The sequence below is a fragment of the Gobio gobio genome (assembly GCF_949357685.1).
Source record: "Gobio gobio genome assembly, chromosome: 4".
Lineage (NCBI taxonomy): Eukaryota > Metazoa > Chordata > Actinopteri > Cypriniformes > Gobionidae > Gobio > Gobio gobio.
Window position 1 is genome coordinate 56647419 of NC_137100.1, and position 12867 is coordinate 56660285.

Sequence of the window (12867 nt, forward strand, 5' to 3'; positions counted from 1 at the left end):
ACAATCGGTTATCGGCAAAAATCAATACCGATAGTTTTTCCGGGTTGCGTCCGTTGCGGGAGCGGCTGAGAAGGGTGCGCTGTCATTACACAGTACGAGAGCTCTGAGAAGGGTGTGCTGGCATTATATAGCACGAGAGCGGCCTCTAGAGGCCAAATAAAAATGATCACTGCCGTTGTTTATACTCACAAGTGAGGCTGCGCGCTGAATGGAGAGCACACGCTGCACAGAGAGCGCTGACACATCAGATGTGCGTTTAAAACACAGACAGCGAAACGGTATGAATACAGAACACTTCAGAACATGTTTCTAAATCATTATAAAGTAATTAATTTGTTGACTAGATGCTGCATTAGCAGCGAAAGAACAGCAGTGTGTATGCACTTTTTAGTCGAGGCTGAGAGGACATAAGCATTAGGAGGATTACTTAGCAGTAGCCCAAGCAGTTAAAACAATGTAACAACTCGTGACTAGAGAAAGCAAACTGTATCGTCAAGCATCCGACAGAAATATAAACAAATCAGAAACGTATTGGATTTCAATACATATTTTGTTGTTTTGATTAGATAATTGCCAAATGTTCTAAAAAGCTGACTGTTTGGATTTATGAAATGGTAACACTTTACAATAATATTCCATTAGTAAATTTAATAAGTATTGTTCATTGTTAGTTTTATCTATTAACCTTAGTTAATGCAATATGAACTAACATGAATGATCAAGGTACAATTGTATTGATCAAATATTAATACATGCTGTAAAATGTATATTGCATAATGCATATAGTTCATGTGAGCTAGCTAAATAAGCTAATATATCCTTGTTAACAAATGGGACTTGCTGTCTGTTACCCATGACATTTACATACATTTTTCTATTATAGTTAAAGGAACATTTATTTATAAAAATGTTTTAATGTTTAAATTATTTTCTGTAGAATTTGTTCTGTTAGAACTTTTTTTAATGTATCCATATTTACATATATAATTTAGCAATTTTCATGGTTCAGTACTGTTTTTTTGTTAAATTTCTTGTAATAAAGTTCAGCACTGTTTTACTTAGAGTGTTATGTTTATTTATTTATTGATTGATTCATTTATTTTGATCCAGTACCCATTTTAAAAACTATCGGTTGATTAATCGGTTATCGGCAAGTGTGGTCCAACCTAGGTATATCGCAAAAAATTTCGATATATGCGTCATCGGAGGAGTTTTCCAGAAATAAACAGAATAATTCTCTCGTCTCAGGGGGATATGAGGGGGGGAAGTATGATAATTCGAATATACTACCGGGTTTCTACTTATACAACAACATGGAACTCCATTGAATGGCTTGACAAGCAGTTTTCTTTTTCATGTTGGCATAATTCCGATTGGAAATGAAGTTGAAGCAGGGAAAGCACCAAATAGCTTGTCCTTTTTGAACAGCGGATTGCCTTTAATGTGTTCTTTTTCCCCAGACTAAAAGCAAATGTGAAAAATTCATGGCATCTGCTTGACAAATCAAAACTCATCACAAACTTACATTATTTCAAAGCCTAAACAGTATGGAAGTGTCTCTTCTATCAAAAGGGTCTCTGAAGGAAAAAAGACACACTACAAGCTTTGCTTTTTCACATCAAATGTGCCTAACTTTTACTACAATATTCAGTAATGTTTTCTCAGCACCAGACAACGTTTTGTCATTTTGGATTCATAAAATACCTTTTTCCTAAAGCAACTCAAAGATGTAGGTAGGCAGGGGGCTTTTTAAAACAATGTTTAAAAGCACAGTACGTTCCTCCAGGGAGGTTTTAGGCGGTTTCTTTTAGTCCTTTGATCCAAAGCTTGACTGTATACAGTCATTGACACTTCACACAAGGAAGCATATACTAATATATGAGTCTGAAAAAAACACTGGCTAGCAAAAACTAGCTTTGGTAAGTTAGCAAGTAACTTTAAGAGGAACTGCAAGATAGCACATGATTTAAAGGAATAGTTCTGCCGGTTTACTTGTACAGCTCTTACTAGCTGGCCTCAGTTACACTCACCCCCCTAAACCTCACTCGCATCCGGGTCACGGCACCAATGCAACCGGTCGCACTCAACCCACTCCAAGCCGGATTCGAACTGGAGACTCTAGCGTCAGTCGCTAGTGTACCTCCTGAGGCCAGGAGAGGGAGGTTTACTCGTATAGCTCTTACTATCTGGCTTCAATTACAGATGGAAGCTCAAGACCTCACAAATACTGTAAGGTCTAGCAACGCCTGTGCTTTAATGCCTCTGCTTTAACGCCTCTGCTACATAAACAAGCATCATGGGACACTGACAATTTTACATTGTCATTTCAGGCTACTGTGGTATATAATTAGAATTTTCTTGCCTGACATGAGCTAATTTATTTTCCTCACAAAAGCCCACATGCTACAAGTAAAATGTCAACCCATAGTTTGAAAACCACTAATTTAACTAAATTATTGGTGGCTGATATTAGCTGAGATTCATGGTCTCGCTTTTGCTCTTATCTCAGCATCCTGCTGTGTGGCCACTCACTGTGGGTGGAGTTTGTAGAGAGTGCCGTCCACTCCTACTGTGATGTTGAGTTGCTCGAGGCCACGGTTGCACCGTATCTTGTCCACCACGGCCGCCAAACCAGCTCCGCACAACTGGGCCGCCCGTCTGGACACCACGCTGCAAACCTCCTTCACAAGAATACTGTCGTCGCACGTGCTGCTGGTCAAACCCAAGTGCTGCAGGATGGAACGAACCTGCCTCAGTGCCAAACGATCGCTGTGAGAAAGAAACAAATTAATTATGTTGATTAAAAAGAGACCCTTTTCAAAGGGTGTACTAAAATAGGTTTTCAATCTTGAATGTTCAAAAAACAAAACGTTCACATTTTTGACATTATTGCAGCACCTCTCTTCACATCCTGTCTGTAACTGTTTAGTTGCGGTCTCTCTGAAGCCCCTCTTTTTGAAACGCTCAATGTTGGTTGGAATGGTTGGTCAGTTGTGTTGTGATTGGTCAACCACTTTGAGCGGGTTTCAGAAATGTCACGCTCCTTACCTTAACAACGAGTTTCAACACTACTAACACAACTCAACCAGGCCTCGCCCTTTTTTGCAGTTGCCTTGGCGGGAATTATTTAAATGAGGAATATTGTAATGCGAACATTCTCAGAAGGCGTTGACGAGGCATTTCAGGAAGTTTCAAAACAGGGCTTACTGATATTGAGAGTAACTCACTTTGGAGTGACTTTGGCCCTGTTTACACCTGGTATTAAGACGAGTTTTGGTTGATTTGATCATAGGAGGACACCGCTAAATACATCTAAAACATTTTGAGCTTGTCCTCTTTCGACCACTTCCAGAGGTACACACTTCGCTGTGGTCTTGCGGCTTTCAGAGCAGAAACTAAAGCTGCTGCTCTCCGTATGTTTTTCTGTCGTCTCATATGTATTCATAGCGCATTCATATGTAAATTGCACAAACTGATCCGATCGACCAAAAATGTATCTTAATACCAGGTGTAAACAGGGCCTTTGTGCTTTGTAATGTTATATAAATAAACAAAATTTGCATCTGGTCCTCAGTTGGAATATTGCCATAATGTTTAAGCTTAAAGGTCCCATGGCATGAAATTTTCATTTTATGAGGTATTTCAACATTAATATGAGTTCCCCTAGCCTGAATATTGTCCCCAAGTGGATAGAAATGTTGATCGGTGTAAAACCGAGTTCTGGCTGTCTCTCTCTGCCTTTGAGAAAATGACAGGCCAGACGAGCCAATCCTGAAGCCTCCTGGTTTGACGTCCAAGCAGGAACGGTTCCCTCCCTTTCCTCCGCCCAGAGAATCTGGCACACCCATGCAAACGCTCGAGAGATCATCATTAACGTTACTTGTGAACGAGTGAACTGGCAGTTTCTCAGTGTTTGGATGTACAAATGAAAACAGAAGTCTTTCTTCAGTTCCTTCTGATCTGTGATCATTGATTTCTGATGTGTAGCTAATTATTTATTATTCGTGCACACGCTGCGGCTTCTCTCTCTCCCGACAGAACGGTGTTTTCGTGTTTTCTATCTTGTGAGTCAGTGTTTTGTACGTCCTCGTCGCGTCTATCTGTTCTAAAATGTGCATACAGTCTTTTCTGTTTAACATCAGCAGTAACATCTTTAGAGATAAACCTCACACACGCCGAAGCTCGGCCTTCAACATCCCCGACCCCCAGTACTGCATCTGGCCCACAGCGGAGGCACCAAACGCGGCGTGAGATTAAGCAGAAGGGGGGTAAGCGTGAGGGTATCTGGGCTAGGCTAGCTAGCTTTCCCCACAATAAACTGGATTACATTCGATTACTGCTGTTGTGTCTTTGTTTGCGCTGTGTAAGTTACTCAATGCGCATCACTGACGCTATTCATATGATTGGAACATATCTAGAAATAATGCTTTAATCAAACTTACTAACTCGTTCATCTCGCTGTAATGGTACATTGCATGTGTTACAAAGTTGGTAGAATAATGATGAAGAGGACTCGGTGTGACTGGGACTCGTGTTTATTCAGAACTCTCAGATACAAACACAATAAACTCGCGCTGACAGACAGCGCTCTCATAACTCAGTAGTTACTATAAATAACTTTGTTAGCAATCGCTCCGTCTCCGTGATGTCCTGTTCGCGAACGAATCATTCTTTTGAATCGGTTCTTTTTAGTGAACCGAACCAGTTCACCAAATCGGACTGAATCGTTCTAAACGGTTCGCGTCTCGAGTCAGCGCTGATCCATAATTTACTAACTTTCTGACATGAGTGACAGCCCCTCTGACTAGAAATAAACTAATAACCTGAAGTATATTCTAGTAACTACAACAGTTCACCCTGAACTGAGACATGCTGAGAGAACTGATGTGAAGTGAACACAGGTCCATCTGTCTCTGGCAGACTCGTGCCTGCTCGTGCCTCGTTAAACCACGCCCCCTCCGCTCATTTAAAATGCAAAGATGTCAGCCAATCACAACAGTGGGCGTTTTTCCTGAAGTCTCACAGCAGACACGCCTCTTGAAGCAGGGCAGTCAGCCACAGGGCAAACAGCAGTATAGAAAAAATGCCTTTTATTTCTAAATTATGACATTTTATGATGTAAAAATCATACTAACAATATAAGTACACCTCAGGAAACACTATAAAATAATAGAAAAATGCCATGCCATGGGACCTTTAACAGAAAACAGCAAACTTAATTATACATGCCAAGACGCTTTAGGCTCATCAAAAACTATTGGACATAATCAGCATGCTAAGAACACAGAAGCCCCTGGGGCTCAGACACCAGGGTTAACAATTCATGCAGTCTTTTGCCGGACTGTTCTCACACACACCTTTCAATCTGCGACAGGAACTTGGTCTCGAAGATACCACGAGTTTTCAGTCTCTCTGAAAGTTTGCCACGGAAAAGCAGACCTTTGGCAGTGAAGTCCAAGAGAACGTTTCTGACTATCTCTCCCAGATACATCCCACTGATCATCTTCTCATACCTGAAAATGACAGAAACAAAACAAGGAAATTATTCCTTGTCCCTCAATAATGCATATTGTTGCAAATGTTTGATGTAATGAATTGAAATAGGATTACAACTTTGCACAGGAAAGATTAGAAAGTGATGGCAACTCATATAACATTTGAAATAAGACTTTTACATATTTAAGACATTGTGGCTATACTTTTTAAATAGTGTATATTTGTGTAACATACAATGGACGTACAGTGGCAAGGCAAAAAAAAGTACCTCACTGTAAATCACAAAAAAATACACCTTAAATACACAAATTAATTTCTGTGGTAAGAATGTTATTGTTGATAGAGCTTAACTTGTAATGAACCTGGAATAATACTTTAGTGTTCACAGTAACCAAACATTTTTAATAATAAAAAAGGGGCATTTAAGCTTGCTTCCCTATTCTATCACATTTAGTATAATGATCTAGAGCTCAAGTACAAAAAAATGCATAAATAATTATGCTCAAAAGGTTGACATTTATTCATAGAGACTATTATGGAGGTCAGAACATAAAACATTACATTAATAAGAGTTAAAAAGAATTAAATAAATAAATAAAGACCATTGGTTAACTTGGGAGATGTTAAGATGGGATCCAATTACTGAATAAAAAAGGGTTGAAAAAGGTTAAACAATTTAATTTAATTGATTTAAATGAATTAAAAGAAAAAAATTATATACAGCAGTTGCAAGAAAATGTATAAGAACCTTTCTATTAAACATGTTTTTCAGCATGAACTGTTCAAAAATTTGATATGATCTTCATCCAAGTCACAAAATAGACGTTTTTTTAAACGCAGACACTGTGTAAAGTTGAAAAATGCATTTGAATCGTTAAGCTAAAAATGGTAACACTTAACTTAAAGCCTTTATGTATAATGCATTATGAATGTTTTAATAATATATAAAGTGTGTTGCTTTGCCCTGAAGAAGACCATTTGTTGGTTGAAACATGTTGGCTCTTGTATTTTAAAAAAAATGACTTAAGCCATACCAAATAAAGGCTTTTTAATTCATTCCTTCTCCACTTTTTGTGCCTGGGACCTGCCTTTTTTGTCATTGGATTTTTCCCTACCCCAAGAGCACCTATTACGGACTATTTAACTCTACCTGAGCGCCAGGTTGAACCTTTTGTAGTAACACTGATAATCTCTTCATCACGGCACCTGTTAGTGGGTGGGATATATTAGGCAGCAAGTGGACATTTTGTCCTCAAAGTTGGAAAAATGGGCAAGCGTAAGGATTTGAGCGAGTTTGACAAGGGCCAAATTGTGATGGCTAGACGACTGGGTCAGAGCATCTCCAAATCTGCAGCTCTTGTGGGGTGTTCCCAGTCTGCAGTTGTCAGTATCTATCAAAAGTGGTCTGGCACAAAGCAAAAATGGTTCAGGAAAGGTTTGAGCAGCACAACAACAAGTTTGATGTGTTGACTTGGCCTCCAAATTCCCCAGATCTCAATCCAATCGAGCATCTGTGGGATGTGCTGAACAAACAAGTCCGATCTATGGAGGCCCCACCTCACAACTTACAGGATCTGCTGCTAACATCTTGGTGCCAGATACCACAGCACACCTTCAGATTCAGGGGTCTAGTGGAGTCCATGCCTCGACGGGTCAGGGGTATTTTGGCAGCAAAACGGGGACCAACACAATATTAGGAAGGTGGTCATAATGTTGTGCCTGATCGGTGTATGTTATAATGCATATATAGTCATGTGGAAAAAGTAAGGACACCCTTCAGAATTGTATAGTTTTGCGAAACAGTACATAATCAAAAATCATGTGGTGGTTAGCAGATCTTAAAATTACGTTTTTAAAATCTGCTACAGCATTTCAGTCGGGTTGAGGTCTGGACTTTGACTGGGTCAGTGCAACACCTTGATTCTTTTTTTTTCAGCTATTCTGTTGTAGATTTGCTGGTGATCTTCGGATCATTGTCCTGTTGCATGACCCAATTTTGGCCAAGCTTTAGCTGTTAGACAGATGGCCTCAAATTTGACTCTAGAATACTTTGGTATACAGAGGAGTTCATAGTCCTGTGGCTGCAAAACAAGCCAAAAATCATCACCCCTCCTGCCCTCCATCAGAGTGATGGACAGTTGGCAAGAGGTGTTTGTGCTGATATGCTGTATTTAGTTTTCGCCTAACTAACTTGGCGCTGTGCATTATGGCCAAACATCTCCACTTTGGTCGCGTCTGTCCAAAGGACATTGTTCCAGAAGTCTTGAGGTTTGTTCAAATGCAACTTTGCAAGCCGTGCTGCCATGTTCTTTTTAGAGAGAAAAAGGCCTTCAATGTTTTCCTCTCGTGAATGATCTTCCTTACTGTAGAATAATGGACTTCAAATTGTTTGGAAATTACCGTATAACCCTTTTCAGATTGATGGCAGATCGCTAATAATGTCTTTCCTCCTTGGCATTGTGTTAACACACACCTAATGGCTCTAGACCAGCCTACTGTCAACCAACTGTCAAAACCTCTGCTTTAATGGTGATCACTGCTTTAAAGGTGATCATACTTGCTGATGATCAGTAAAATCAAAGACATTTTATTAGCAGCGCCCGACTGCTACTTGCCCTCTTAATTCCTATGGAAGCAGTAAGGGTGTACTTAGTTTGTCACCCATGGCTTTTCCATTTTGGCCCCGTTTTTGTTCAATAAATAAAGACACTGTGTAATATGTCATGTGTTGTTGTTCATCTGAGGTTGTTTACCTAATTTTATGACCTGCCTAGAACCAGATGATTTATTATATCTTGATACATAAAACCATAGAATTCAATAAGGTGTCCCTTTCTTTTTCACATGATTAAATTACATTGTTAAATATATTTAAATTATTTAAACAGTTATTTTAAATTGTAGGAATATTACACAGTATTTTAGTTCAAATAAATGCATCCTTGGTGAGCATAAGAGACTTCTTTCAGTAACATTTAAAATGTTTATTTTTTGCTGTTTGTTTATGCAGCAATAACATCAGTGCAAACTTCATCTCAACTATAAAGTATGAGCCATTATGGTTTGGGGCTATATTGCTTGCTGCCTCAGGGTCAGACAGCTAGCTATCACCAATGGAGAAATACAAAGATAAAAGAGTTTATCAGGACATTTGGTAGCTGAATGTAAGGGCATCTGTCTGCCAAATGAATCCCAACAGAAGCTAAATGATGCAACAGGACAACAAACCAAAGCACATGAGTAAACCAACAACAGAATGGCATCAACAGAAGAAAATACGCCTTCTGGCGACCTGACTGAGATGCTTTGGCATGATCTCAAGACAACATTTAAGCCGCATTAACACTGCATGGTTCAAGTGACCCAATTCTGATTTTTTCCTCCTATGTGGTACAGATCGGATATGACCCACGAACGTGTAAGCAGCGCATGGATTTCGATATTCTCAGATTGGTTTCAGGCCTCATTCGTAATCGTATACGTGCATTTGTGCCTGACGTGTAAGCGGACAAATTGGGTATTCCCCAGTCAATGGGAGGTATACGTCATTGAAAAAAGTGACTTTTTGGGAAAAAATTCAGTAAAGATATATCTATAACAAATTAAACATCTCTAGTTGACTAGCAGAGTATTAATTTTGTTTATTTGTGTTAAATAAGAGGCGATCTGGAGCAGAAATGTGTTCTTTTGAAGTGTGCTCGTTGCTACTCACACTAGTACACACACACACACTAACTTTTACAGCAGATCTGTGTACATAATCACTTTCTTGAATAATTTGTACTATATAATGATTTTGATAAGGATGAAACGATTGCATTAAAAATGTTTCTATGAATTCCATGTCAATAAATGAAAATGTAGTATTGAAATGTATTTCTTGATATCATAATGTTAATGTTTCGCCAAGTGTAGTGTAAATGCAGATATCATATATGGGTCACTTTTAAACTCTTAAGCTCTGGGACCATTTTTAAACTATTCCCATGATGCAAAACTATCAAGATGCGTTTACAGTTTAGACTTGAATCTGACTACTTTAGGGACACTGACATCTGAGATCCTCTTGAAGTTGGTTTCAGCTGCGGGCAGTTTAGCAGCTAAACGCTGTTTCATCATATTTAAAATTAACTCTAGGCATTGCACTAAGCTTACCTGAATCGAATGATCTAAGAGGTCCATTAGGTTTAAATTCTACAAGCATATCCATAATATACTTTGATTGAGTCCTCTATAAATAAGTAATAGCACTTTAAAAATCTATTTCATGTGTGACTGGAAGCCAGTGCAAAAACCTGGGGTGATTCAAAACAGCAGAATTCCACATGAGCTGCACCATCCTGGGCCTCAAATCTGAAACCCTGTTAGATATGGCAACATTTCTCTTAACAGCAAGTTGACAACATTGCATGACAGATCCGGTTTTGAACTCTCACCGCTGTTTCCCAGGGTAAGTGGACTGGTCATCCACAGATCGATCAAACGCCGTGCAAACGTCATCCAGCTCTCCACTGTCCCCGAACGCTCCCCACTCCATGTTCACACACATCAGGCCCTCATCTCCATCCACCAGCTCAACGTTTGACATCTCCTCCATGTAGCATGCGTTAGTCCCTGTGCCTACAGGGTGAAGAAAGAAACACACTTAAGCGTGCCATACACAGATACACTCTCTCACACTTAAATATCTGGAATGATTTCAGAAGCTGTACTCAAACACATTTACAGTGTATCTAAGATATCAACACTAAACTCAAAAAATAAATGCTGTTGTATTAGATAATACAATTTCAAACCAAGAGGCATTTCATTTTATGAAAGATAGCAGAAGCACACATCGAAATTCAAATACTTAAAACAAAAGCATGTTATTCTTTAAAAAAATGTAGATAAAAAATATTTGGGCACTTTGCAGTAGTCATCCGTTTCATTTCATTAGATTTCATGATCTAATGCATATTTAAATTAAGACTTAGTTGTTTGAATACGTATCGAGTCAATTAGATAATCACTAAACCTTTTGTAACATGAAAGTCATCTGCAAAAAACAGGACAATCGGAGGCACATAGGCCAAGAAATTCCACCCACCGACAATGAGTCCAACTTCACATTGTGGGTCCTCATACCCACACGTCATCATAGTCCCCACAGTGTCATTCACCACAGCAACCACGTCCAAATCAAATTCCTTTTAGGAATAAAAAGACAGACAGCAAGAGAGAGATATTACCAGCAAGGCAGAACAAATCCACCATCACTGCCTTTCAGGACACGATTCATCTGACTGAACATCTACTAATTACAGCTTGCTATAAAAGGCAGGGTAATTGTGGCTAATAACTGCAGAAATTGCTTTCGCAGCCCTTCAGTGCTGGCAGCAGTAGAGCGCTAGCGGTGAGTGATAGTGCTGACCTCACTGCGATGGATGGCATCTTTCAGCAGTGTGGCCACATCCTCTCCCTCGCACCCTGAAGCCTTGAAGCCCTTCGTCCACTTTATCAGGATTCCCTGTGAGGAAGAGAGATGGAATATAGTGGACACAGGACAACACTTTTTTTTAGAGAGTCTTTCTGAAAGTTTAAAAAAAAAGTACAACCAGACGTTAGCTAAATTTGATAAAACCTAATTTTGGGGACATCACCTTAAATAAAAATTACTTAAATAATACACATGCCACTTTCCATGAATAGGGTACAAATTGGTGTCCCATTAAGCTTTTTAGGCGAAAATAGGCATAAATCCCACGTTCTTCAGAGAAATACCTATTACACTACTATCTAACATAAAATGACCAAAGCTAAAATGTAACTACGCTTAATAATAACGATTTTAGGCTTGCTCACATCAGCCTCTACTGCATCTAATAACTAGTGTCACAAATGTTAAAACTTGATATCTGTTGAATTACGATAATAATCAAGGCATGGACTCCACTAGACCCCTGAAGGTGTGATGTGGTATCTGGAACCAAGATGTTAGCAGCAGATCCTTTAAGTCCTGTAAGTTGTGAGGTAGGGCCTCCATGGATCGGACTTGTTTGTTCAGCACATCCCACAGATGCTCGATTGGATTGATATCTGGGGAATTTGGAGGCCAAGTCAACACCTCAAACATTCCTGAACCATTTTTGCTTTGTGGCAGGGCACATTATCCTGCAGAAAGAGGCCACGGCCACCAGGGAATACCATTTCCATGAAAGGGTGTACATGGTCTGCAACAATGCTTAGGTAGGTGGTACGGGTCAAAGTAACATCCACATGGATGGCAGGACCCAAGGTTTCCCAGCAGAACATTGCCCAAAGCATCACACTGCCTCTGTCCGCTTGCCTTCTTCCCATAGTGTATCCTGGTGCCATGTGTTCCCCAAGTAAGCGACGCACACGCACCCCGCCATCCACTTGATATAAAAGAAAACGTGATTCATCAGACCAGGCCATCATCTTCCATTGCTCCGTGGTCCAGTTCTGATGCTCACGTGCCCACTGTTAGCACTTTTGGCAGTGGACAGGGGTCAGCATGGGCACCCTGACTGATCTGCTGCTATAGAGCCCCATACGAAACAAACTGCAATGCACTGTGTATTCTGACACCTTTCTATCAGAACCAGAATTAACTTTTTGAGCAATTTGAACTACAGTAGCTGGTCTGCTTGATCGGACCACACAGGCCAGCCTTCGCTCCCGACGTGCATCAATGAGCCTGTCGCCGGTTCACCACTGTTCCGTCTTTGGACCACTTTTGATAGATACGGACCACTGCAGACCGGGAACACCCCACAAGAGCTGCAGTTTTGGAGATGCTCTGACCCAATCGTCTAGCCATCACAATTTGGCCCTTGTCAAACTCACTCAAATCCTTACGCTTCCCCATTTTTCCTGCTTCTAACACATCAACTTTGAGGACAAAATGTTCACTTGCTGCATAATATATCCCACCCACTAAAAGGTGCCGTGATGAAGAGATAATCACTTCACCTGATTATCATAATGTTGATAATGTAATGCCTGATAGATATATATATATATATATATATATATATATATATATATATATATATATATATATATATATATATATATATATATATATATATATATATATATATATATATATATATATATATATATATATATATATATATATATATATATATATATATATATATATATATATATATATATATATATATATATATATATATATACACATATATATATATATATATATATATATATATATATATATATATATATATATATATATATATATATATATACACACAGTCATTACATCAGGCATAACTATGTTAACAAAACAACAAGAGTTTAAGCTCCATTTTGTACCCTATTCGTGAAAGTACAATTTTCAAT

The 12867-nt window shown here is 39.1% G+C and overlaps 1 protein-coding gene across 1 annotated transcript in view; it reads right to left on the reverse strand.

The window, feature by feature from the left end:
- The window catches only part of hk2 (hexokinase 2), a 73103-nt gene that overhangs the window by 3946 nt on the left and 56290 nt on the right, over positions 1-12867 (reverse strand). Inside the window, exons 13-17 of the mRNA XM_079815597.1 lie at positions 10910-11005; positions 10586-10685; positions 9933-10116; positions 5358-5513; positions 2533-2769 (exon numbers count right to left, since the gene is read on the reverse strand). Coding sequence (XP_079671723.1) covers positions 2533-2769; positions 5358-5513; positions 9933-10116; positions 10586-10685; positions 10910-11005 — 773 coding nt within the window. The remainder of the gene's footprint in view (positions 1-2532; positions 2770-5357; positions 5514-9932; positions 10117-10585; positions 10686-10909; positions 11006-12867) is intronic.